The sequence below is a fragment of the Leptidea sinapis genome, chromosome 26, assembly GCF_905404315.1.
Source record: "Leptidea sinapis chromosome 26, ilLepSina1.1, whole genome shotgun sequence".
Lineage (NCBI taxonomy): Eukaryota > Metazoa > Arthropoda > Insecta > Lepidoptera > Pieridae > Leptidea > Leptidea sinapis.
This window is the reverse complement of record NC_066290.1, coordinates 6,612,748-6,640,071: the sequence shown is the minus strand read 5'-3', so window position 1 is coordinate 6,640,071 and position 27,324 is coordinate 6,612,748. Positions and strand designations below refer to the sequence as shown.

Here is a 27,324-nt window from a genome sequence, read left to right as displayed (position 1 = left end):
ATTGATGATTTTGTTTGTGCCAAAGAGAATTTAAACACTACGTTCAGTTTGTGTTATGCATACGGGATACGCTATCAGCGAGTGATCACTTGATCAGCGATGGTGAATAATTGAATGTTGTGCAAAATATGTACCGTAGATTCTAAGCATATATTTTGCCCAAGTACTCGTGTATTTTTAAAAATTGTAATACCTTTAAACGCACATATGGTTTTTAAACTTCAGTATTTAGTTTGAAACAAAATGGATGATGATACAAGCTCTGACATTCAGGTATGGTATAAATACATTGAGGTTATGTTTAAATTTTGAATGGAACGTAGAAATCAAAATATAATGTTGAAATATATTCGTAACAGATATACAATTAAAAATTATTCAATTATTTCAGAAGTCCTTAACAGATGCAGCCATGGACACAGAAGATGTTCCATTGATAAATGAAAATTCTAACGGCTTATCACATTTGTTGACCGATGGAGAATTCAACAGCGTTGATGCAGCAGTTGTTGACGATTCTTCTGCATCGAACCAAGGCTTTCTCAACGCTGCAGAACTATCAGCTAGCAGCGTCGGCGATTATTTAGATCGAAATACTGGTTTCAATACAGATTCCTTTGACGTTGGCGACAATGCAGTGAATTATCCCAACGATTCCCTTAGCAATGCGCTTTCAGATGGTGATTCGCGACAAAGTCCTACGTTTAAAACTTCAGATGCAGATCTCTCGGAAAGTAATTCAAAAATACAAAATGACTGTGACTCTTCCAATGAAGCGGCTACACAAAAAACTATGGATGAAGATAATTCATTGATTGCAATTAATGAAGAGAGCATGACTTCCAATGAAGTAATTATCATTAACCATATTTTTAAGGATGTCACTGTTTAATGTTTTTACTAACCTTCAGTTGTCAGAGTCAAATAGATGACCTGTTTTAAAAACTGAACAAGAGTAAGGATAATATAAAACAATGTGCAGACATTGTAAATTATTTTATTAGGAAATTAATCATTAATTTGTGAATTCAAGTGTGTACTTGCACTTTAAGCCTCATAGCCATATTTTCTGCCTTAGAATTTTATCATCACTTTAAATTAATAGAATTTGGTAATATTTTTGGAAATCCCTATATAAGAATTTTAAATAAGTAGTGATTTTTAGTGTTATTCTACTTATTTTTCACAAAAGCACTGAGATGTGTTGTGAGTGTCACTCTTGTTCCAGTATTTTGCAAGTTAACTGTCTGTTAAGATGCTTTGTATAGAAGCGAAACACATGTTGAAGTGTAATTAGTTACGTAAAATATAACAGATTGAACATTAAAAATCATTTAAATTTGTATCATTTTGAAATACATGACTTTATTTTATTAAATAAAAACATTTGATAGTCTTTGTTTTAAAAAAAGACATATTTATTATTTTAGAGAATGGTTATTAACAACATTATTGATGACAATGAAAATGATGAAAAAAGAGAAGCCGAGAGAGCCATGGAGTCTGATATGCCAGATATTGATGAAGAGAAGTTAACAGACACTAATAAAACAATAGAATTGGAACAAACTAAGGAAGGTGGTAAGGACAATGAGTCTGACAAAGATAATACTGAATCTATAATTAAAAATAAAAACAATAAAGATTCACAGGAGAAACAACCAACAAGTCTAAAAGTAAATGTTCAAAGTTCAGAATCAAACGGATCAACAAAGAAAGATACAGTTAAGGTGAACTTATTAATAAATTGTACAAATGTAATGTTTTCAATATATGTGAAAGTAGTGTTTGATCTTCACTACTCTTATCACCATCTTTATTCTAAATTGATGTAGTGTTTAATGACAGAGCAAAATGCTTAAAGGGTTTGCATGTAAATATTAATCATTTAAATTAATGCTAATATAATTAAGATACAATATGTAAGCAATTATTAGTAAACATACATTCAATTATGGCAACACGCACACAAATAGATACTTTTAAGTTTTGTTACATACAAAAATTTTACAGGTTGGTGGAGCTGAAGAAACAGAAGTAGTCTCTGAAGATGAATTGCCAGCAGTTGAGAAGCCCAGTGTGAAAGATGCAGAAAATGTGTCCGATGATGAGTTACCAGGGCCCAAGCCAGCAGAGTTGCCTGCAGACACTGAGGTTTACCTAATTATATTTTATCATAAATCAAATCAAAATCAGTTTATTCACGTAGGTCACGGAAATGACACTTATGAATGTCAAAAAAAAAAAATTTTTTCTTATTGAATCTACCGCTATTTCCTAAAGGGTTGAGCTAATGAGAAGAAGTAGCAAGAAACTCATTGCCACTCTTTTATATCAAGATTTACATTTAAGTACATTGATTTAAAAATCATTTCAAATTAAAACATAATATGTAAAATGATGCAACAGACACACTCAAATGTCAAATAGTCAATGTGACTGTGAATAGTCAATGTGACTGTGAATAGTCAATGTGACTGAATAGTCGATGTGTGAATAGTCATATGATAACAAACATAATGATTGTACTATTCTTGTTGTATTCAATTAGAAATAATTTTAATTCAATTACAATTGCACATGATTTATTTATAAAGTGGTTAGTTTAAATGTCTTGTTAATCAAAGCATATTCTGTTTCACAAGGTTGTCTCTGAAGATGAGTTACCAACATCAAAGAAGGAAAGCCGTAAACGAAAACCAGAGGAAGGTGATGATTATGACCCTGAGTCACCAACTACCGAGAAAAAACAGGCAGTGGCAAAGGTACATCTTACTACTATATACTAAATTATGGTTCTATGGAATGTCTTTTTTATTAATATATGCCATAGAGTGATTGCTAACCCATTCATTATTTTAGAATGGAGAGAGCAAACCTGTACCTTCTGAAAAGAGGCCCTCAACAGAAGAAAAACCAAAGAAAAAGGCATTACCTGAGCTTGAGAAGTACTGGAAAGTGGTCAATGATGACCCAACAGATTTTACTGGATGGACATATCTACTGCAGTATGTAGATCAAGAGGTAAATTAAATTAAATTAATGAATCTTTAAGGACATAGTACCAACTATTTATTTTTAAAATGTCTATGCTGACATTGAATTAGGGTACAGACGAGTTTCATATCAGAGGTGCTTAATCAAGGTTAGAGTGATGATTTCACAGTTGTGTCCATTCTAGAACTGCGTACTTAAACACGTTGCACGCTGCTTTGCAGGGTGGGTAGCGCCATCACTCATAATAAACACGTCGGAACTGATGCATTTATATCAAGTTTTTGTGTTCACAGTAGCACAAAATCTTCTCAGAATGTTATTCTTCTCAAAATTATCGCTCCCTGTTGTTATAATGAAATTGTTTCAGAGCGGAACTGTCAAAGCATGCATCATTAAATTCTCAAGTTGGACCAAACTGCACTCCATGGAGAGATTTAATGGGGATTTAAAATCCGTTCATTAGTTTAGGAGTCCATTGCGGACAAACAATGTGTCACATAATTTATATATATTAAGATGTTATTCCATGTACACATTTAGTAGTTGTTGTATATTTTCCAATATGATGACAAAAATTGCTAATCTTGTGTGCTTTGTGAAGCTACAAGATCTGAAAATTGTGTAGATTGGCAAGGGCCATCTGAATGAAATGAAATGTACATCTGATATAGAACCGAATCATCACATGTTCTATGATTGATATATTTTGTTTCTAGAATGATGTGGAAGCTGCCCGGGAGGCTTATGACGCATTTTTGTCACATTACCCATATTGTTATGGCTATTGGAGGAAATATGCCGATTATGAGAAACGCAAAGGAAGTAAAAAGAAGTGCCTTGAAGTGAGTACAAATTTGTTTATTTTTTTTTTCAAATTATTATTAACAATATGATCATAATATTTTGGTATGGTTGAAGTAAATACATTTTTATATAAATTTTTTGATGTGATAACACTTGGAATTTGATTTTAGTTGTAACACAATGTGCAATTGCTTTTTTTTTCCCAACAGTGTGACCAGTTCGGCCATGTCAGTAAGCCAAAGTCTTCAGTAATCATCGAAGATATTCATAATTGTTGTGTCGAATATTTTTTAGTGTGTAATTTATTGTGGTGCTATTATATTACGTTTTTGATAAGTGTTACAATATATTATTTAATTACAAGTATGATGTATTGTAAAATATTTAAGTATGTGTGTTAATTGAGACTTGATTTATTTAAATTAAGTATTTAATACAGTCATGTAAGCATAAAGCATAAACAGGTCCTCATAATTTCGCTTCGCCATTGTTGGCTTAATATAGAGGCATAGAAGACTACGAAGGGATGGCAGAACCAGCAAGCTGTGACCAGGTGTAAAATATCCAACGAATGTTTTTAAAGTGTTGGATGGAAGCGAGATGTTTGCAATGCAATAGCTGCGGTACGACCTCTCGTTTCATGATTCAAATTATATTCAAATAATGATATATAATGCTATTAAATATTCCCTTGCTTCTCGGTGCCTTCGTTCACACGTTGGTGCTTAGACGACTGTGCAGAATCGTTAATCATATAAATATTTCAGGTATTAGAGAGAGGTCTCAAAGCTATACCTCTGTCAGTGGATCTATGGATCCATTATCTAAATCATATAAAATCCACTCGAACTGAAGATCATATTTATATAAGATCTCAGTATGAGAGAGCTGTGGGTAAGTTACAGTTTTTATCCTGAGTCTGACGATAATCTAATTCTATTATAAATAAAATGAGTATTTTTTATGGAGTATATTATCTTTATAAGCGTCTGAATGACATGTACAGATACTTACAATAAGATACAGGCCTTAAAACTGTGTTTTAAATTTTTTTCCATAAAAAATATTTCTGTACCCATGATGTACATTCAGTCTAGATGCATGCTTGAGCCCAGTTCTTAGAGGTAAATATACCTAATAATAATAATAAGAGGAATACCTCTTTTACGTAGAGTTAACTCTTGTCTGAATATTTTTTTTTAACTTTTAACTAATATTAATTGAATATTTCAGAGGCCTGTGGATTGGAGTTCCGTTCAGATCGGTTGTGGGAGTCATACATAAAATGGGAAGCAGAGAATTCGTCTGCATTGAATGTTACAAATATTTATGATCGTTTGCTGGCAACACCTACACTGGGATACACATCACACTTTGATAAGTTAGTATCTTGAATTATAACAATAATTATTAACTATATTTCAAGCATCTTCGCTCATATTTGTAATTAATTCAGCAAACTTATTTTCTATGTTAGTACTTATCCTAAACCTATTTCTAATTAAAATAAAGTAAAAAAAGAAATGTATGTCATTGTTGCGCCATTCCGTTAGAAATACTGCGGCAATAACCCACATATCTGCAGTCCAACCTGCTCGCAATCATCTTCAGAATGCTGTTGGTACTGCCCCACAGTCTGCTCACCAGATATCTACATCTTTTGAGCATAGTCTTTTTTTTATGAAAATAAGGGACGAGATTGCTCATCTTCAGGACGAGGAGGAGGACGTTCAGCTGATGGTAATTGATACGCCCTGCCCATTACAATGCAGTGCCACTCAGGATTCATGAGAAATCCAAAAAATTCTTAGCGGCACTACGGCTCTTGTCACCTTGATACATAAGATGTTTAAGTCTAATTGGCCCAGTTATTTCCCCAGCTACGGCACCCTTCAGACTGAAACACAGTAATGCTTACACATTACTGCTTCACGGCAGAAATAGGCGCCGTTGTGGTACCCATAATCCAGCGGGCATCCTGTGCAAAGAACTCTCCCACGAATATCCATGATGTGCTACAAATCGGGGCAGCCCCATCAGCAATTAATTATCTAATTAAAATCATTAATTTTTTATTCGTAGTAATACTATCTATTATTATTCTAGTATACTATTGAATGACTGCTGCATGAATTCTATAATTTTTAGGTTTTTCTGTAAACACTAAAAAATTTTTATTATTTATTTTTTACAGTTTCCAAGAGCATGTGATGTCAGAGCCTGTCACGGGAGTGATATCGAAGGAGGAGCTCATTCGTCTCCGCGCTGAGGTGCGCGAAGTGACCGGTACTGTGCCGCAGTTAGACCTGCCGCCCGGAGAAGATGAGCCGCTTGACCATGTTGTATGTTTGTCAGATTGTTCTACTTCTACAAGAGGAACTTCTAGAAGGATAACACATTTCTTCGCTTTTAAAATCTACTTGCCAAAATATGGGCCTTATGAGTAAGCTCGCTGTTGCTCAGCGGGCAATGGATAGGGCTATGCTCCGTGTTTCCCTGCGAGATCGAATTAGAAATGAGGAGATCCATAGGAGAACCAAAGCCACCGACATAGCCCAAATGATTGCGAAACTGAAGTGGCAGTGGGCAGGGCACATAGCTCGGCGGACAGATGGCCGTTGGGGCAGTAAGGTCCTCCAATGGCGACCACGTACCGGAAGGCGTAGTGTTGGTAGGCCGGTAGGAAGATCGCCGGAGTAGGATGGATGAGGACAGCGCAGGACCGATCGTCATGCCGATATTTGGGGGAGGCCTTTGTCCAACAATGGACGTCTTCCGGCTGAAATGATGACGCTAAAATATAAATATAAAAGTGACATGAAGAAATAAGCCCGCAATCGATGGCATTAATATAACTACTGTCAAAACTTCTACAGACACAGACTGACCACCCTGAGACAGACACGTACATCACCGTCATCACTTCACTGCTGAACAAAGGCCTCCCCCATAGATCTTCACGACGATGCTACACTGCCCTCATCATACTTATTCCATTCTGACCGCTTGTGGTGATCTGGTCAAGATCTGGTCTGGCCTGGTCTGGCCGGGGCCTTTGGGAGTTTTGGCCATAATCGTCACGCTTGGCATGAGGGTTGGCGATCACAGTAGATGGTAACCGATGGTCGCCTCTCAGACACCTACGGGAGGAGATACATTTACCAGTGAGGTCCTTTGCACAGGAGAGACACAGAGTATGGGTACCATAACGGCGCCTATTTCTGCCGTTAAGCAGTAATAAAGTAAAGTAATTAAATAAAATTACTGGGCAAATGAGACTTAGCATCTAATGTCTCAGGGTGACGAGCGCAATAGTAGTGCCACTCAGAATTTTTGGGTTTTTCAAGAAGACTAAGCGGCACTGCATTGAAATAGGCAGGGCGTATCATTTTCAATCAGCTTAACTCATGCTCGTCTCGTCCCTTATTATCATAAAAAAAGATAGGGCGGTGTTGGTATTCTGGTGTGTTGGTTATATACAAATGTACATATAAACACAGCTTCTGTTGAATATACAATATTGCAGAGCATTAACTATCAATGTATAAGATATCCTACCATTTGATATATGTAACACTGGGTGATTATGTGTCTCTTTTGAGTATGAGTCATCGTAGGTACGAAGACTTACAGCCTGGCCACGGGACAGTTGCCATAGCTAATATTTGCGCGGTGCGAACGGCGAAGCGTCCAGCGACTAGAATAAATGTATCGAAATGACTAGAATAACTGATCAAGCCACGTGCTGCGTCGAAAGACGAAGCGACTGGCGAATTTACCGACCGATCCGCGCGGACGACTGACGGCGACGCGACTAAAACAAATTTATGAATCAGTATGGCGCAAACCACGGACGCGGCGTATAGTACAGAAACTAAGCAGTTTAGTTGTTTTCGCCGCGAATAAAATGAACTGTGAAACTCTTGTTTCCGAAGTACTGGCTAGGCCGGCTATTTAACAATATAATCGTCGGTTTCGATATTCATTCTGGTATACTCAATGTTCTTGATACATTCTGTATTTTTCGTACTTCTTGTGGAATTCTCCATCTATACCCCGATTCCTATTCAAATAATGTACTACACAATTTCTTTCAAATTTTACATTTTGAACCAAAATCTATTACTTTCTAAGTAATATCGAGATAACTTTGATAAAGACGTCGCTCTCGGCCTATCTAGTCGCGACGACGGGCGTGTTTGCCCATGGCCCTCAAACTGTGATGGTCGCCGTTCGCACTGCAAATCCATGTGGCCAGGCCGTTATATGGTGATAATCCCATTCTTTTTTTCTTCCACTTCCACTTGTCTTTTGTATTTTCTTTTATGAAAAGAAAATACAAAGTGGAAGTTAAATTGAAAATAATATACAAATTACAAGTTAAAGTACAACAAGGCTGCAATTATGCGGAGGTCCGCAACATTGACTCTGTTGCCATTTTGCTAATTTCTATGACATGACGTCTCTATCGTAATGAAAAATATTACAATTATTAGAATAATACATATCAGTTACATGCAAATTTACCAGTGGGAGGCTCGTTTGCACAGGATGCCGGCTAGATTATGGGTATCACAACGGCGCCTATTTCTGCCGTGAAGCAGTAATGTGTTAGCATTACTGTGTTTCGGTCTGAAGGGCGCCGTAGCTAGTGAAATTACTGGCCAAATGAGACATAACATCCTATGTCTCAAGGTGACGAACGCAGTTGTAGTGTCGCTCAGAATTTTTGGGGTTTTTCAAGATTCCAAAGGGCAGGGCGTATCGATTACCATCAGCTGTACGTCCCGCTCGTCTCGTCCCTTATTTTCATAAAAAAAATGGATATAGGTATGTATTTTAAAGGTGTTATAGATCTTTATTGGAGTAATTTGGTTACAGCATCAAGTCGAATTCGTGATAGAAATTGATAAGAGTTGAATACGAGTGTCACATCAATTTCAAAGCTATTAGAACGATAAATATTGGAAATTGTTTCTTAGTGCTCGAATTGAATCGCTACTAGGAAAAACATCTTATGATTTTGACATTCAGAATATAAGTCCAGTTGTAATAAGGCTAGACCTTCGCACGACACGCCACAAATTACAATATCATGCCAACAATCATGTGTGGCGTTCTTATACAGTGCGGTTTTCAAGGAACTTACTTCCACGTCCAACCAAGTTGTGGAATGAGCTTCCTTGTGCGGTGTTTTCAGGACGATATGGCATGTTTACATTAAAAAAGCACTTATAATACGCGACAACGCCCCTATAGTTCCCGAACCCAACGCTCGTTTTTCCTCCTGTTCCATAAGAAAGACTTAATTTTGAACAGCAATTAAAAGCTTTTCAATTACATAATTTTTTTCGAAGTTAAGAGTTAGAGTTGGTTGCTAATGAGATGGAATAGTTTAGGTCGTATCCCCTCGTTTCGAGATGACTCCTCTAACTGCCACAGCCTGTATTGGCATACTTGGCGTCGATATATCGAGCGACGTTCAGTTCCGTAGTCACTTGGAAGAGAAGGCCAAACTGGCCTCAAAAAAGCTTAGTGTACTCAGTAAGGCGAGACAGTACTTCACTACAAAGCCACCGCCTGCAACTTTATAAGGAGAAAATTCGGCCTCACATGGAGTACTGTTTTCACCTCTGTACCACCAGTACCAGCTACTTCCATTTGACCGCATACAACGAAGAGCGACTCGAATCATTGACGATCAAGTCATCTCCGATCGGCTTGATTCTCTAGCATTGCGTAGAGATGTGGGTTCTTTCTGCATCTTCTACCGCATTTATCACGGAGATTGCTCAGAGGTACTATAATATAGTATATATATTATATAGATATAGACAGACATATACACAGGTTGGATGTTGAAAGTAACTGATCCGTTTCGTAAGGTGAATGTAAACTGAAACACTGACCTCTACTATTTACCACTGGACTGGCTGCTGTCAAAGTGCTTTTGTGCCTGTTTGATATTCGCCATTTTGGCGCTGTTGGCCATGTAGAGAGAGTCTGCGGTACTACAACTAGTAATGTCAACCGCATCTAAACAAACATCAATAGGAAAACTATTTACAAAAAAAATTGTGTACTTTATTACGTTGATTCCTGAAGTACAAATAACACGGAAAACGACCGAAATTAATTCAAAATGTAAAAATACTTCAGAGTACTGTACGTTTCCCTCACGTATTATACGTCAAAATTAGTTCGCTGGACGCTTGCGAGTGGCGCTTCAAATAGGCACAATAAAATTGCTGTTAAACACATGGAACAGCCTGTCTAGTGGTATTTATACAGGTCAGTGTGATTTAAATGTTAAAAAAGTCGAGCTAGTTATTTTTAAGATCAATGAAGAAATGTGCTGAAGGTAAGCTTGTATGAAGTGGTTGATGGGAGTAGAAAAAGGAGCTGCAGCAGAGAGTCCAATCTCTGCGTTACTGCTGTGGGAGACAAGTGAATTTATACGAGGGCTGAACTAAAAGTATCGGGAATGGAATATTTCCACTGTTCCTGGCATATTAAAATCTTTTTAATTGAAAACTCCTCTAGGTTTTAAAAATCGTATACCATTTATTTATTTAAAAAAAGATTCTCGGTCTTGTTCCAAGGTCTTGTCAAACTTGTTTAGTCGTTGAAATTTGAAATTGACTCGAGAAAATTCTAGAGCGATGATTTATTATGACTTTCGAATTGGTTTAACACAAAAACAGTGTGTTGACCGGATGATTTCTGCATTTGGTGATGAAGTCCCATCCAAAACCACAATTTATCGCTGGTTTGCTGAATTTCAACGTGGACGTGTCAAGCTCAGTGATGATCCGCGTCAAGGTCGTCCAAAAACTGCAGTCACCAAACAAAACGTTGATGCTGTGCGTAAGCTGATTGAGGAAGATCGATATATGACATACCGCGAAATTCAGGCAACTTTAGACATTGGCATGAGTCAAATACAAATAATCATGCATGAACAATTAGGTGTAAAAAAGTTGTTTACCCAATGGATACCGCATTTGCTCTGTGTCTTCTTGCTCTTGCAAAAAGCGGTTCGCGTTACTTGGTGCGTCAGAACTCTCGAAAGATTCCACGCAGGATCCTCAAATGCTGTATACAACATCGTATCAGGTGACGAATCCTGGATATACGCGTACGAACCCGAAACAAAAAACCAGTTTGGGTGTTCGAAAATGTTAAAGCCAACAAAAATTTTTCGTTCACGGAATGTTGCAAAAAAAAATGGTGGCGTTTGTCTCCAAAACCGGCCACGTTGCGACTATTCCTCTTGAGGGACAAAGAACGGTTAATGCAGAATGGTATGCTAGCATTTGTTTGCTACAGGTCGTTTCTGAACTCCGTAAAGAGAACTTCAACCGCCGCATCATCCTCCATCACGACAATGCTAGTTCTCACACTGTGCACAGAACAAAAGAGTTTTTAGAGCAAGAACACATATACCATCCGCCGTACAGCCCCGACCTAAGCCCTAATGATTTCTATACTTTCCCTAAAATAAAGAATAAATTGCGTGGTCAGAGATTTTCATCACCTGAAGAAGCTGTGGACGCCTACAAAACGGCCATTTTGGAGACCTCAGTTTCCGAATGTAATGGTTGCTTCAATGATTGGTTCCATCGTATGGAAAAAAGTGTCTTATTTCGCGGAGAATACTTCGAAAAGCAATAAATACATTTTTAAATAGTAATGTTATGTCACTTCCTTGATTCCCGAAATTTTTAGTGCCGCGCTCGTATATCTACGAGAAATATGAAGCTGTAAATAGAAATTGCAGTTCGACAGCCTATTTTAATAGTTGCTATAATTTTCCTTTCTGCGTTATTAAAATATTTCATACGGTGCGAAATGTCCGCGGGACGTCATAACAACGCACGTCTCTGTGTGTTAGTGTATTTTAGTGACGCCACAGCAATGAGCGACGCTCCGGAGAGTCTAGCTTAACTGAATATTTTGGAAACTGTACTTTGTATCCAAAATATTTTTTCATATTTATTTTGAGCAGGGGTGCTCAAATGGTCGACCTCGAGTGCTTTTTGAGTTGATCTCAAGAAAAAATCCGATTTAGAAGTATTCACAGATTTTGTTTTAGGTAACTAAAATCGATAATTACGTACCATTTTATGAAAAGTATGCTCAGGACATGCAGTGTCATGCAGATTCAACATCCGAAGTCACTCTTTAGTTAAGTTTAGAACTTTAGACACTAGAACGCCTTTGTTTTGTAAGACCCAATGTTTTCTTTGACATTTTAGAGCTGCCTACACTTACCTTGACTAAAAAAATACATATTATTGTGCGCAAAACTAATATCTATGTCATCGTGACACTCTAACTAGACGACAATCTTTCATCACACATACTTGAAGCCTCTCAGAGTCGATCGATTGTAGTCTAACAATTTTGAGGTAGATCGCCAGCAGTTCAAGCTTGAGCACCCCTGCTATAGAGGATACAATAGTATGGTAACAAGGTAAAGTGTTTGAGTGGTTCTATTTATTTAACATTGTGTTGGTTGTGTGTTAGGCTTCTGACGAGGAGACTCAAGCTATTAAGGAACGTATCATCGCAGCGCGGAGGAAGGTGCACAAGGTTACAGGGGAACAGGTGGCTGCTCGATGGACCTTTGAGGAAGGGGTAAGTGCTGTTAAGCGATATGACTTGATTCTTGTATAATATTATTTTGTACATTTAAGTAAAACATTTTTAATGTAAGTGTGTTTTTACATTAGAATTTTCGTAGCGTAAAAGTCTCATTTATCTACTATATGTCTACAGTCCGAGGCAACAAGTGGCGCTAAACTTTATAATGACAACTATGGCAAATACTATCTCGACTCCTTTCAACCGCAGCCCACCTGAGGAAGTGCTCTGAAAAGGTCACGTAACGTCAGGTTGATTAAAATATAATAAAAATGTATTTCTCGCGTCTAATGTATATCCACAGTTACAGTTATTGGCGTTATAATCCTTAAAAAGGTTATTTATTTAAAAGTATTAAGAGTTTGCTGAGACGTTTAATATTTCATTCACATCACTGTGTTTCGCATCCAAATAGCTGAGCCTGGTCGTAATACAAAATTAATATTTCATACGCACAAATTTGTAGTTTCATTGCCATAATAGAATCAAAATACAGCCTGGGATATTTGATACTTTCTTGTTGTTTGATGTAAAGTCGAAGTCAAATAAACTTAAGCTCTTAAATTGTCACTATAAATACTTCTTTTAAATTACTGAATCTACGATATGTTCAGAAAAAGTAGAGCTTGTGATATGAACATACAAGAAACTCAACGGCCACTCTTTTCAATCAATACAGTTTTTTTATGACAGTAAAGGGCAAAACGATCAGGACGTTCAGCTGATGGTAATTGATACGCCCTGCCCATTACAATGCAGTGCCGCTTAGGATTCTTGAAAAACACCAAACATTCTGAGTGGCATTTTTTTATGAAAATAAGGGATGAGACGAGCAGGACGTATAAAGCTGATGGTAATGGATACGATCTGCCCTTTGGATTCTTGAAAACCCCTAAAAATTCTGAGCGACACTACAACTGCGCTCGTCACCTTGACATATAAGATGTCAAGTCTCATTTGCCCAGTAATTTCACTAGCTACGGCACCCTTCGGACCGAAACACAGTGATGCTTACACGTTACTGCTTCACGGCAGAAATAGGCGCTATAGAATAGTAACACAGAAGAGTTTTTTACAATGGCTGTAATATATAAAGAAATATGTTTGTAAGGTGCTGCATCCAATATATCTAATAAAGAATAAACTGTATAAATGTAAAATATCCTATAAGATATTTGTGTGTGGATGCATCAACCTTTAGAGCTTGAATTTAATGTATTTATAAGGCTCTATTATTTCATTGGCATGTTTTAATTAAGTTGGCTTTTATTTTTCAGATCAAGCGTCCATACTTCCACGTGAAGCCACTGGAGCGATGCCAACTTAAGAACTGGAAGGCATACCTGGAGTGGGAGAAACATAACGGCTCGCTGAAACGGGCGCTTGTTTTGCACGAACGTTGTCTGATCGCATGTGCGCTATACGAAGAGTTTTGGCTGAGAGTAAGCTTTATATTTTTAGTTTTTACTGTTAACGAAATATGGCGCCATTTTAGTTAACCCGTCAGTGGCTAAGCTGCCACAAAGCGCGTGGCGCCCATGACGCCAATTTCAACGGGCTCGTGTTACAATTAAATTTATTGCTCTTGAAGTGTTTCGGCTTTTTTATAAAAAACGAACGTCAATGCTTTTGTTATTTAATAAGCTAGGCTTTGTTAGATAACAAACAATAGATACTGCGTAATTTAAACAAATTTCGTTTAAAGTAGGGCTGTATGCATTTTTTATGATTTTTTTTAGATTTACCTACAGATTACATTTTGCAATTTATAATGCTCAAGTAAGAATTAAAAACGAATTCGAATTAATTATGTTCAGAGTGGTTTGATTAATTAAAATCTAAACAATTTATGAACGATGCGGGACTTTAACCCGAATTTTTGTGTACAAATTTAAATTAATTAATTCCAGAAGTGAAGATTATAATTCACTTATTAGATTAGATTCACTTTGAAAATAAAAATTTGTTTACATTTGAAAGAGCGACGTCTCAAATGCAATTATTGGGGTTGAGCAGGTTATCTTTATGTAACTATATAATAGATCCTGTAGATGGAGCCACAACCTGTTGAATAAGACATACCAAGATTTATGAACCATGCGTCACTCGAACGGTTGGCTCGTTCGCGCTTTCGAGTCGCGCATCGTTCCATAAATTTTGATCAGAAATTAAATTTAATTAATATCGTTCTAACGTGACATTGTTAAGTAGTTGTCCCGGTAGTGTTTAATTATTACTTGAACAAGATTTCACAAGAAATAAGAAAATTAATATTATTCGGTGTAAATATGTGAAAAGAAATCTGTTTATTCGGTATGTGACTGAATTTAAGAGGCCTAGATTTGGGAGTATTTAATTTATTTCTGAAGGAATGGACTAATCGGAGGATTTATCAGTACGTATAAAGATTTCGCCTGACAACCAATTATACATTTAAAATTGGTACTGCAGTAGTAGTAGTAGCTAGTGAAATTACTGGGCAAATGAGACTTGATATTTTATGTCTCAAGGTGATGGGCGCAATTATTGTAGTGTCGTTTAGAATTTTTAGGGGATTTTCAATAATTCTGAACGTATCAATTAACATCAAATAAGAACGTCCTGCTCGTCTCGTCCCTTATTTTCATAAAATAAAAAAAAATCGTTTGTTACAGCTAATAAAGTTCCTGCAAGAAAAGTCCGCAAGTCACCCCGAGCTGGTGAATGTGGAGAGAGAGGTTCTGGAGCGCGCGTGCACCGTGCACCACGCCGACAAGCCCGAACTGCACCTGCTGTGGGCGCACTTCGAGGAGGCCCACGACAATGCGGCCAAGGCGTCTGACATCCTGGAGAAGATCGAGAAGACGTGCCCCAACATGTTGCAGATACAGTACAGGTACTACAAACTCTTCATCTTTTTATTTAAATAGTCACTGGTCAGTGTCCTGGCATACTACTTACTTAAGATTACTCTTACTTGAGATATAAATCGTAACTATCGTTGACTTTTCTGTCCCAATAAACTTATCGACGGTAACTCACCTTATAAGTACACGCTGTCTGTCAATGGGACCACGTTATGGCTTACCAGCGATAGAAGTTTGTATGGAAATTTCAATTCATGCGTCCCAATATAATGCGATAAGAATGACTTAACGTGTATATTGCGACAACTTCAGATTATTGCCAGCTGATTACTGACAGTAGAAGGTAGTAATTTATCTCTATCTGTAGATAGTATATTGGGAACCACCGTAAGATACCCGGTTTGAATACAGGCCGGTGCAAACAATTTTATACAAATGTATAATAGCAAGAGTAATATTGATGTTCAAGGAATTTTGTTTTATTACGTCAAAGAAGAATAACTTATTATTGACACCGACCCTTTTTATTTCATATAGCAGCAAACCTTACCGCTCACCCACGTAAAATACTCATGATAAGATTGTAACGCAGGCGAGTGAACTTAGAGAGACGGCGCGGCGACTACGACAAGTGCATACAACTGTACGAAGGATACATCGCGGCGACCAAGAACAAGGCGATCGCGTCCGCGCTGGCCATCAAGTACGCGAGGTTCCTGTTCCACGCGCGGAGGGACCCGCCTGCCGCCAGGAAGGTCCTGGATGAGGCCGTGGCCAAGGACCCGCTGAACCAACGGCTGTACATGCAGCGGTTGGATCTGGCGATACATACGCCGGGCACGCCTTACGAACAACTCGAAGGTTAGTGACAGTTAGTTATCAGGGAACTGATTACAAATGGCAAAATTAATGAGTTTTCCACACACTTACTCGTGAAGAGAGTCACCATATGGCCATTAACTGAACAACATATATTAGGTCCTTACATATGAAATTGGCGTTTTGCATGGGAGGAACAAAAAGTCGAATATTTTTAAATATAATATATTTAATTAATCAAAATATGAACCATTGTTTTCTATGCACTTTTGCCATCTCATAGGTAGTTCATTGATCCCTTTACTAAAAAAACCAGTCGGACGGGAATCAATAAAATTTGTGAAGGCGATTTGGACTGCCCCATCAGAGTTAAATTTTTTCCCTTGCAAGAAGTTGTCCAAATTTCGAAAAAAATGGTAATCTGTTGGAGCAAGGTCCGGGGAGTACAGAGGAAGTCTTAGACATTCCAATTGAAGCTCTTCTAATTTGGTAGCCGTCTGTTGTGCGGTGTGTGGTCTAGCGTTGTCGTGAAGTAGCAGTGGCGTGGAGCGATTGACCAGCCTAGGTTGTTTAGCCGCTAGCTTTTCCATCATGGTTTGCAATTGCTGACAATAGACATCAGCCGTAATAGTCTGGCCAGATTTGAGAAAACTGCAATGAACAATACCGGCACTAGTCCATCAAACGCTTACAAGTAACTTTTTTGGGGTTAATTTTCGCTTGGGGCAGGATTTGGCTGGCTGGCCAGGATCCAACCATTGCGCTGAGCGCTTCCGATTATCGTAAAGAATCCATTTTTCATCACAGGTAATGATTCGGTTTAAAATACCTTCATTATTGTGCCGGTTCAGTAATGTAACGCAGCAGTCAATTCGTGAGGTACCTTTCAAGCTTTTTAATCTTCCCAATTTGCTTCAAGTGAATTAAAACAGTTTTATCACTAACACCGCAGCCTGCAGCTAACTCGGACGTGGTTTGCTATGAATCCGTTTCCACAATAGCCTTCAATACTTTATTATCAACTTGGGTCTCAGGCCGTCCACGGGGCTTGTTCTGCAGGTCGAAATTTCCAGAACGAAAACGTTGGAACCAAAAATGAACTGTGTTTTCTTTTGCAACATGACCGCCATACACATCATTCACCCTTCGAGTCGTTTCCGCAGCACTAGTGCCACGGCGGAACTCGTACTCGTAAATAATGTGATACTTTAAGTTTTCCATTTTGTAAAATGAGTGACGCAAACAGAAAAAAACAAATGAATGACGGTCATCGAAGCACAAATACACGAGTAAATAGCTGTACAAAGTTGAATTTGGATTTCCTTACCAAAGAGGAGAACATCGTGATTAAAGTGGCCAGTACGAAATCCGCCAATTTCATATGTAAGGACCTAATATATATGTATGGATATATACATGTTTATTTATTTATAATCGCTTATAAAATGCTTACAGAATACCTTTGGTGTATGTGGATGATGCAGCTACTGTACTCAATAACTTTTGTATTAATTTACATTTATTTTTTTTGACTTACTCGTGTAAGACATTGACTATTTGACGTTTGAGTGTGTTTGTTGCATAATTTTACATTTTACATATTATATTGTAATTGAAATGATCTGTAAATCTTGATATAAAAGAGTGGCAATGAGTTTCTTGCTACTTCTTCTCATTAGCTCAACCCTTTACGAAGTAGCGGTAGATTCAATAAGAAAAATATATTTTTTTTTGACATTCATAAGTGTCGTTTTCGTGACCTACTTGAATAAACTGATTTTTGATTGATTTGATTTGATTAACACACAAGTGCATAATAGAATTATCCAGTTTTTTTTGTAACAACAAAGAGGTTTTATGGCACTGAAAATTCCATTTAAATTTTTGGAACAAATAAATGGTGCCCTAATTAAGACGTAAAAACATTAACTATTATCAAATTAATTGTAACTCACAATAATTTCTTATAACATATATGCATTTTACCACAAAAAATTTAATTTTGAAATTAAAATTTTGTGTGAAAAAAGTACTTGGGCGCCATTTCCCATAATTTTCATATTTTGTTTAAACGATCCATGCAATAGATGTTCGTTTCTTGCAAGTGAGTTGAAAAAGTGCGTATGAAACTCGTGAGCAACTTATTCACTAGACACTCGGCTGATTTTCGACCTCTTCTACGGCTCAAAATGCAACCCACAGCCTCGTGTATAAAGAGCAACTTAGCTCATATATTGTATATATTCCTTTATTACTTAATGTCCGTCACATAATGCTATACATCAATGACCCACACCTTAGCGTGATGGCCCCTAATGTTAATATAATATGTGCTACAAGGCAGTCTATTCTAAAATACTCATAAAATCTGATAAAATGCGAGTCAAACACGAATGGTTACAAACTGATTTATTTTGGTTTTAAGTAATGTTTATTAATTTAGAGCAACTTGAGACCATCAGCAGCCTAATCACATTGTCAAACAAGAATTTATTTATGAAATTAGAAAATGCATGTGTACAAAGTACACAATATGTCAGAAGTGAATTGACTTCTTTATCAAACTTATTTTCAAATCTCGTTTATATATTTTTTACTAGTATGTTCATTGAATATAATGTGTTTTTGTGATTGTTACAAATTATTAATAATTATTTTCTTGTTGTTGTTATCTGGATGTTTTACTCTATATTATCGTCGTATCATGCAGGCTTAGCGCAATACAATTTAAGAATAATTATGAAAGTAATGGCGTTACCATAAAAACACCTTTAAGAAGTAATATCTGCATACAGCATGGAACTCGTCATTCCATCCTCCTCTGTGTCCATCGGTGGCAGGTCCCAAGCATGGTTTGACCGCTCCTGCAAAATGGCCTCTCGCCGAAAGCAAGAGTGCTATCAGGCTTGGGTCAATGCGGTGGTATCTAAGGTTTTGAATTCCATCGAACTTAAAAAACACTACAATCATGCCTCCAGCTCCTTCAAAAGAGTGACGCGAAGTCGAAGCACATTGGCAGAATTGGCGAGACTTGCACGCCTTCTCTCTGGAACTCGTGCGTTCTGGTCGCTCGCCAAGGCTGTCCAAGGAAACTTCTGCCATCCAGCCATTCCGCCACTGCACAAGGACGATGACTCGCTGGCCCTCCCTTTTCGCGTCCAACTCGACTCTGGATGACCAAGGTGCACCACCACTGCATATTCCCCGGTGCGAGTCATACATGCCGCAGGTAAAAATCCGGCATGGGGCCGTCCTTAAGGCGCTTCTCACCTTGGACATTCACAAATCGAGCGAGCCCGATGGCATTCCGATAGTGCTGCGGACATGTGCTCCGGAACTGGCGCCGGTCCTTACCCGTCTTTTCCGGCTCTGTCCCGAAATTATGGAAGGCGGCTTTAATGCAACCGACCCCTAAGAATGGTGAACGCTCGGATCTGCCCAACTAACGCCCCACAGCCATTACCTCCATTTTCTCCAAAGTAATGGAGTTGATCATCAACCGCCCAGGAGCACCAGCTGATCAGCGACTGACAGTACGGTTTCCGTCAGGGTCGCTCAGCTGTGATCTTCTTGCATATATCACCCATCAATGGGCACAAGCGGTTGAGTCGAAAGGAGAGGCGTTGGCGGTGAGTTTGGACATAGGCGAAGGCCTTCGATCTGGTGTGGCATGAAGTGCTTATAGCGAAACTACCATCCTATGGGCTTCCCAAGAAGCTGTGCAAATGGGTCACTAGCTTTTTTGCCGATCGGAGCATTAAGGTTATCAACGGTGCATGCTCTGACTTAAAACCCATAAACGCTGCTATCCCCTATACTCTTTCTTCTGCAGATCAATGATATGCTGCAAATCAGCAGTATTCATTGCTATGCAAACGACAGCACAGGGTATGCTGTCTATACCGGCCGTGCTAACATGTCCCGGAATAACGACGAGAACTGGAACAAACTTGTGTCTGAAATTAAGACTATGCAATAACAAAATTTAGTCCAATTTAACTCCAAGAAAACACAAGTTTGTGCGTTCACCACTAAAAAGTCTCCTTTTGTCGTATCCCCTTGATTCGAGATCACTCCTAACTACCATAGCCTGTATTGGAATACTTGGCGTCGATATATCGACCGACAACATTACGTGCAAAGTAAAATCCGCATCACGTAGACGTCTGGCTTCCACAACCGCGCGTTTTGTTAGAAATTTCTTGCATCGCACAGCCATGAACAGATACGTCTTAGGGATCTTCAAGAAAAAGCATACTCCCACTTTAAAGGCTGGCAATGCATTTCTTGACACACTTGTTGCGGATGTCCATGGGGGTTGCCTCACCTCTCCCCGTCCCGTGAGCCTCTTGCCCGTTTGTCCCCCTCTTATTTAAAAAAAAATATTTACATTTAGACAGCATCTACATGTGTGATTGTAGAGTTGGTGCGCGCGTACGAGAGCGTGGAGGGTGCGGAGCTGGACGCGTGCGCCAAGTTCGCGTGGCGCTGGCGCGAGCTGGCCGAGGAGTTGGGCGGGGCGAGGGCCGCGCGCGAGGCCGCGGGGCACGCGCGCCGCCTGGCCTCGCGCCTGCGCAAGAGGGTGCGCAAGGACAAGGCCGACGAGCCGCCGCCCGCGCCGCCGTGAGTAGCGAGTAGTGATATAATACAAGCTGGCCGAGGAGTTGGGCGGGGCGAGGGCCGCGCGCGAGGCCGCGGGGCACGCGCGCCGCCTGGCCTCGCGCCTGCGCAAGAGGGTGCGCAAGGACAAGGCCGACGAGCCGCCGCCCGCGCCGCCGTGAGTAGCGAGTAGTGATATAATACAAGCTGGCCGAGGAGTTGGGCGGGGCGAGGGCCGCGCGCGAGGCCGCGGGGCACGCGCGCCGCCTGGCCTCGCGCCTGCGCAAGAGGGTGCGCAAGGACAAGGCCGACGAGCCGCCGCCCGCGCCGCCGTGAGTAGCGAGTAGTGATATAATACAAGCTGGCCGAGGAGTTGGGCGGGGCGAGGGCCGCGCGCGAGGCCGCGGGGCACGCGCGCCGCCTGGCCTCGCGCCTGCGCAAGAGGGTGCGCAAGGACAAGGCCGACGAGCCGCCGCCCGCGCCGCCGTGAGTAGCGAGTAGTGATAATATAATAATAAATAATAATCCACATACAATTTGCCCTGTGCTTCCCCGGGGCGTAAAAAGAATAGGGGAGTTCCAGGCCCAAGGGTGTCGTAAGAGGCGACTAAGAGCTTTTTTTTTACCCCTGTGGAGGATACCGGCTCCACCATAGTCGGAGAATCCCTCCCGGAGCAATCTTGCTCGGGCTGGTCGTCGTATTCTAGTCGGGAGGGCACAGAACCGCGCATGTTCGAGGACAAACAGGGCAGTAACACCACTGCAACCCGCTCCACGCTTAATGTGGAGTTTTGCAACATCAGGGGAATACACTCCCAATTTAAACGTCGTCAACCACCACCTTGAGACGGCGCAGCCGGCCTTGTGTTTCCTAAGACGCAGATACCACGGGTATAAAATTGAGCATAATTTTTTGTAAGATATCTGCTGTCGCCATTTCGGCGATTTTTAGGGTAAGGACCTGTCTACTCTCTGGCTCCGCGTAGATTTAGAGGACCGCGTCCACATCTATGCGTGTGTCTACAGGTCCCATAATGGTAACGTAGAAACGGATCATCTCATGGGCTGCGTTCAAGCGGCAATTGACGACGTGCTTGCACAGATCCCCTCCGCTGAAATCGTAGTCTTGGGTGATTTCAACGGGCACAATGCCGAATGCCTTGGGTCACGTACCACAGGCTACGCAGGTTGATCTGAGCATAATTTTGTACTGGTGTATGGTCTGTCCCATTTGGTTGAGTCGCCAACGTGACTCCCGGATGTGGACAGCCACACGCCGTCCCTATTGGATCTTCTGCTGACTATACATCCTGATAGTTACCAAGTCTTTGTCGACGCCCCGCTCGGAACTCCGACCATTGCCTGGTCAGGAGTGTAGTGTCTTTGCAATGCCCACGTCGCACTCCCCCAGCTACCCGCCGCATTTGGCACTACAAGTCAGCAGATTGGAATAGGTAGCGTTCCTTTTTTGCTTGGGGCAAGGTTTTGTTTCCCTACCCTTAGGGCAAGGTTTGTTTCCCTTCGGATGATCCCAGTGCCGGCGCCGTTGCAGTAACCGATGTGATACTACAGGGCATGGATATTTTTATACCAAGCTCTGTAGTACCGATCGGTGGCAGATCACAGCACTGGTTCGATGCGTCAGTCAAAGCAGACGAAATTAACAGTGCCTCCAGATTCGTAAAGCGGCAAATCGCCCGTGCGAAATGGAAGCATGTTGTCAAAATCGGCGAGTAGCTTTCCAGTTACCCGACTGAAACACGCAAGTTCTGGTCGTTGTCGAAAGCTGCTCTTGGTAACTTCAACCAGCTGTAAAAGAGAAAGCCGATCTACTGTGAGCTCTTTTCGCCTCCAACTCGACTCTTCACGACAACGGAAAAACACAGCCGACCATATCAGAGCTCTATGCCTGAAGTAAAGTTCAGACAGAAAACTGTTCGGCGTGCTCTGTTTTCGTTGGACGTTAGGAAGACGAGTGGGCCCGATGGCATATCTCCAATCGTGCTTAGAAAATGTGCCTCTGAGTTGACGCCGGTGCTAACTAACGCGTTTAATCTGGCACTCTTATTCAAAAGGCGTATTCCCCGACTCATGGAAGTTAGCCCTTGTCCATCTGATCCAAAAAAAGGATACAGTTCGGATCCGGCAAACTACAGGACTATTGCTATTACCTCCGATAGTACGGCTTTCGCCGTGGTCGGTCGGTAGGCGATCTTCTGGTATACCTAACTCATAGATGGGCGGCGGCTATTGAAAGCAAGGGGGAAGGCCTGGCAGTTAGCCTGCATATAGCGAAGGCCTTTGATCGTGTATGGCACAAGGCGCTCCTCTCAAAACTTTCATCATTTGGGCTTCCCGAGAGCTTATGCAAGTGACCTCCAGCTTCCTCACTGGGCGCAGCATACTTGTCGATGGTTATTTCTCGAACCCGAAGCCCGTGAACGCTGGAGTGCCCCAAGGCTGTGTGCTATCCCCCGATAACGATATGTTGGACACCTCCAATGGGGTAAATTAAACCTTGTCCAATTTAACCCCCAGTATACTCAAGTTTGTGCGTTTACCACTAAAAAAAGCCCATTTGTCGTATCACCGCTCTTCGACAACACTTCCCTTAAAGCCTCACCTAGTGTCGGAATACTAGGTCTCGAAATCTCGAGCGATTGCCAATTCCGTGGCCATCTGGAGGGCAAAGCCAAATTGGCTTCGAAGAAGCTGGGCGTCATTAGTAGAGCACGGCAATACTTCAAGCTGTCCCACATTCTAGCTCGATTCATTTGACCGCGTGCAACGCATCACAGCTCGAATTGCCGGGGACCCAATGCTCTGTGAATGGCTGGATCACTTAGCGTTGCGTAGAGATGTCGCTTCATTGTGTCTTCTACCGCATTTATCACGGGGAGTGTCCCGAAGAGCTGTTTAACCTGATTCCTGCCGCCGAATTCCACCTTCGCACGATACACTACAAGTTAGGATATCATCTCCACCATCTGGATGTGTGGCGGTCCTCCACAGTGCGGTTTTCAAGGAGCTTTCTTCCACGTACTTCAAAGCTGTGTGCTGTCAGGTATTAGCATTTTGAATTTAATTTTGATTTGATTGTTAGTATAAGAGCGGCCTTGAAACATATAGTCAATTATTTTATATTTATTGAATATGGAGATAGTAGTAGTGTCTTGTGATGATTTAAATTGTGACGAATAGGTAAAATTCTTAAACTTTGCTCAAACCGCCAGTCAAAGCAGCAATACAAGAACGTCAACACACTCAACAGCATAGACAATTTGTCAATAACGTATAATTCGCACTATCAAATTTTTCTCACACAAAAAGAACTCACTAACGGACTTATCAGTAAATAGTCTAGGAATGTACAAATGATTTGAGTTTGCTTTAGTGTTAATTCCGTCAATATTTGTCTTTAAAAAATTCGACACGTGTTTCGCCTCTACACGAGGCATCCTCAGGACGTGTTGTCTCGCTAAAATCTGGCACGAGATCAGTCAGAAACAGTACGATATCGAATTGTTTAAAGACAAATACTGGCGAAAATAACACTAAAGAAAACTCAAATCATTTGTATAATTATGGATTTCAAAGTAACGCCTACTTCAATAAATAGCCTAGGAATGAACAAGTTGATTTCAATGTTTGGATACTTCATTCCTTTTCACGCAATAAAGCAAAATTCACTTTATTTAAAAAGCTATTCTGTGATTTGTAAATAGAGCTGCGGAAGTGAAGAAGAATCAGACGACAACTGCAGCGAACACTACGACGACCAACAGCGCCGCGTACTACCAGGGCTCCGGCGGCGGCGGCCCGGGCTACGAGCAGCAGTCGTACTCGCAGCCCTACCAGCCGCCCTGGGGCTACCAGCAGCCGCCGGCGCCCTACCAGCACCACGCGCCCTGGCCGCAGTACCCCAACTACTACTAGCGCACCACGGAGCACCCGTCGCGCCGGCTCATCCCACGAGTCAATCCGTATCGGATCTGTACCACCCACCACGCCGTCACACCCACCCGCGAGTTAAGGTGCGCGACCACTAGATCCGTATCGGATTTGTATCGCCCGTGCGTGACTGACGTGTACATTCGTATCGGACTGAATTATGAACAGCCAAAAGCGGTAAAACGGAATAGAATCGCCTGTAGGTATGTCACTTTTTCGACTGATATCAGTCGTAACTCGCCCTAGAATAATATATATATATATGTGTGTTTGGTATACTATTACCCAGGTAGAATCACAATTTTTCGATAAGAAATTTTTAAAATGACATACATCCATTTCGTCGGGTGTTCAGCAGAATGCAAAGAATTCTAAAAAAATACCCAGATATTCCATAAAGTCAAGTCAAATGAAACACGTTTATTTTCTTGTTACCCGTTTTTATTGACTTATAAGGCAGGACGACTTGTGCATCCACCACGACATTTTCATTCGTTATAATTCTAAGTAGATTAAGAAAAATTGTTTTATTGCAAAAATAATGTTTTTTTTTCGTAAATAGTAGATATGTAATGACATTGTTGATGAGGAATCCTTATTTTGTCATCCTGTCTATTGTTTTCAGGCATATTGGTAGTATGTAGACTATGTGCGATGTTATTGATATATAGCCTTTAATACTACAAAACCTTGCCTATTAACGTTTACATATTTATCTCAATAATTAACTTACTATGGACTGCTCAAGAAATACCTTAGTGGATTTGTGACTGTATTCCGCTGCAATGGACGCGTACCCTTCACTGTATTGAGGTCTTATTTTTCTTCAAAATCATAATAAGTTATATACTTGCTTCTACAATTAAGACACACGCAAACTAACACCTTTGTTAGTTTGCGTGTAACCTGCAGGAGATCATAAATGTTCTTAAAATTACAAATTTATATCACATACATTCTAGTTGTTAATGTAAGCGGTTGCATAAATAATTTTAAATAGTCAATTTATTATAGATAATTATCGTAACAATTGTATAATGTTTTTCAATAATTGTATGCTTAGATCATTTATACGTCTAGATAGACTGTAACAGTCGAAAAAAAAAATTCAGGTTGACAGTTAACCTTTATTTTGAGTAAGGCACGCACACTAACACAATGTTACATACAAATCGCGAGTATAAGACGTAGCTTGTCATGCACACTAAAGAAATAGGGCTGGCCTGTTTTCATCAGTTGTCTAGCAGAGCAAGAGGCTCCACGCAGACGTATAAAATATCTAAGTTTGTAACATGTCATAGTTTATATTATGAAGATCAAAGGTATATTGACTACCTTGCAACAGATACTTCTCAATAAAATTAAAAACACGATTCATGTTGCAAATTTTCAAGGCAGGGGGGACGTGGCGGCTCTAGTTAAGATGAACGTAACGCGCGCTAATTTAGGTATCTTCTTATTATTAAACTCATATACATATTTTGGAATTATATTATGTAGGTAGGTAATCGTTATCATAAAACATATAGTTATATTATTATATTAAAATTTATGAGTATTTAAGCCGTACTAAGGGTTATATTTTTAGTACTCTTGATATCCATCATATAAAAACCGAATAACCCGCAGGGCCTTAGCTTTAGTTGACCGATGTCTAAATAAAATAATATGATTTAGAATTGAGTGAAAATTTTTGTAATACGACCTTATTACTAAAAAGACGAAATAAATATATTAAATTTCAGCTAAACATTTTATATGTTAGTATGTATAGGTTTCGTTTTGTTTTGAACATCAATATGGGTTGTATATTAGAAGTACAGAAGAAAAAAAAGGTGATGCATTACTTGCAAATGATTAATTAATATGTTCTTTAATATAGTGCGTGTACTATTGAATATTTAACAATTTCTATGTTGTGATTTACATAATAAAGGAATAATTTCTAAATCTAGTATTTTTATTTTCAATTCCTCTTGGTGTTATGCCAGCGACATTTATATGTTATAGAATAAAGCTTAAATTTGTAATTATATTGAAAGGCTCGACCTCCACGAGATAAAGATATAATCGTCGTACCACATATTTCAACACCTGTCATAGAATGTGCTTCCGAAGGATACGAGGTCTACTAACCATCTTCCATCAGTCACCTGGCTGGCTTCCTCGCAGCGTGCCTTCCGTACACTCGCAGCTATTAATCACGTTCCGTCAAACTTTTTCAACAATCCAATAGTACGATGAATCGTGGCAATTAAGGCGGCCGTTCCGTAGAAAGGCGCGTAAATCATCATCTCGTGGAGACCCCACAATAGAAGCGCGTGCTCAGAGTAAGGCACTCGCTCGTTGTGGTAGCGCCTAACGGCCAATTTCTATACCAATCGCAATCTTTAAATTACGATCGTAGATTATTATTTCAATCTATTTCTTGGTTTTGATATTTCAAATACTGATCTATGCAACATTCTAATGATCTCGTTTCCAAACCATTCATGGAATGACGTAAACACGGGTGTACCTCAAGTACTCGCTCTCTAGGTTTATTTGGGTATGCAGTTGACAGCAGTGTCTGATTGACATACTTGGTATTCAGGCTAACAAGGAGACTCGGACCATCAGAAAGGCTCTAGTTGAATAGGTAATTTGGTCCCACAGCCGGTAT

General features: G+C 40.0%; 1 protein-coding gene across 1 annotated transcript; it reads left to right on the top strand.

Moving 5' to 3' along the window:
* LOC126972528 (pre-mRNA-processing factor 39) lies at positions 1-26,612 on the top strand. Its single transcript, XM_050819350.1, has 16 exons — positions 1-273; positions 392-850; positions 1,431-1,730; positions 2,014-2,154; positions 2,646-2,765; positions 2,863-3,024; positions 3,714-3,839; positions 4,569-4,695; positions 5,035-5,182; positions 5,996-6,143; positions 12,331-12,441; positions 13,725-13,889; positions 15,102-15,322; positions 15,886-16,154; positions 20,534-20,735; positions 24,437-26,612. The coding sequence occupies exons 1-16, from the start codon at positions 244-246 to the stop codon at positions 24,645-24,647; spliced, it is 2,940 nt and encodes a 979-aa protein (XP_050675307.1). The 5' UTR covers positions 1-243; the 3' UTR covers positions 24,648-26,612.
* The last annotated feature ends 712 nt before the right edge of the window (positions 26,613-27,324 follow it).

Excerpts from the sequence above, each read along its gene's own strand:
- LOC126972528 (XM_050819350.1), top strand. The coding sequence starts at position 244 with ATGGATGATGATACAAGCTCTGACATTCAG. Across the intron at positions 1,731-2,013 it reads CAAAGAAAGATACAGTTAAG|GTTGGTGGAGCTGAAGAAAC; the intron begins GTGAACTTATTA and ends AAAATTTTACAG. Across the intron at positions 13,890-15,101 it reads ACGAAGAGTTTTGGCTGAGA|CTAATAAAGTTCCTGCAAGA; the intron begins GTAAGCTTTATA and ends CGTTTGTTACAG.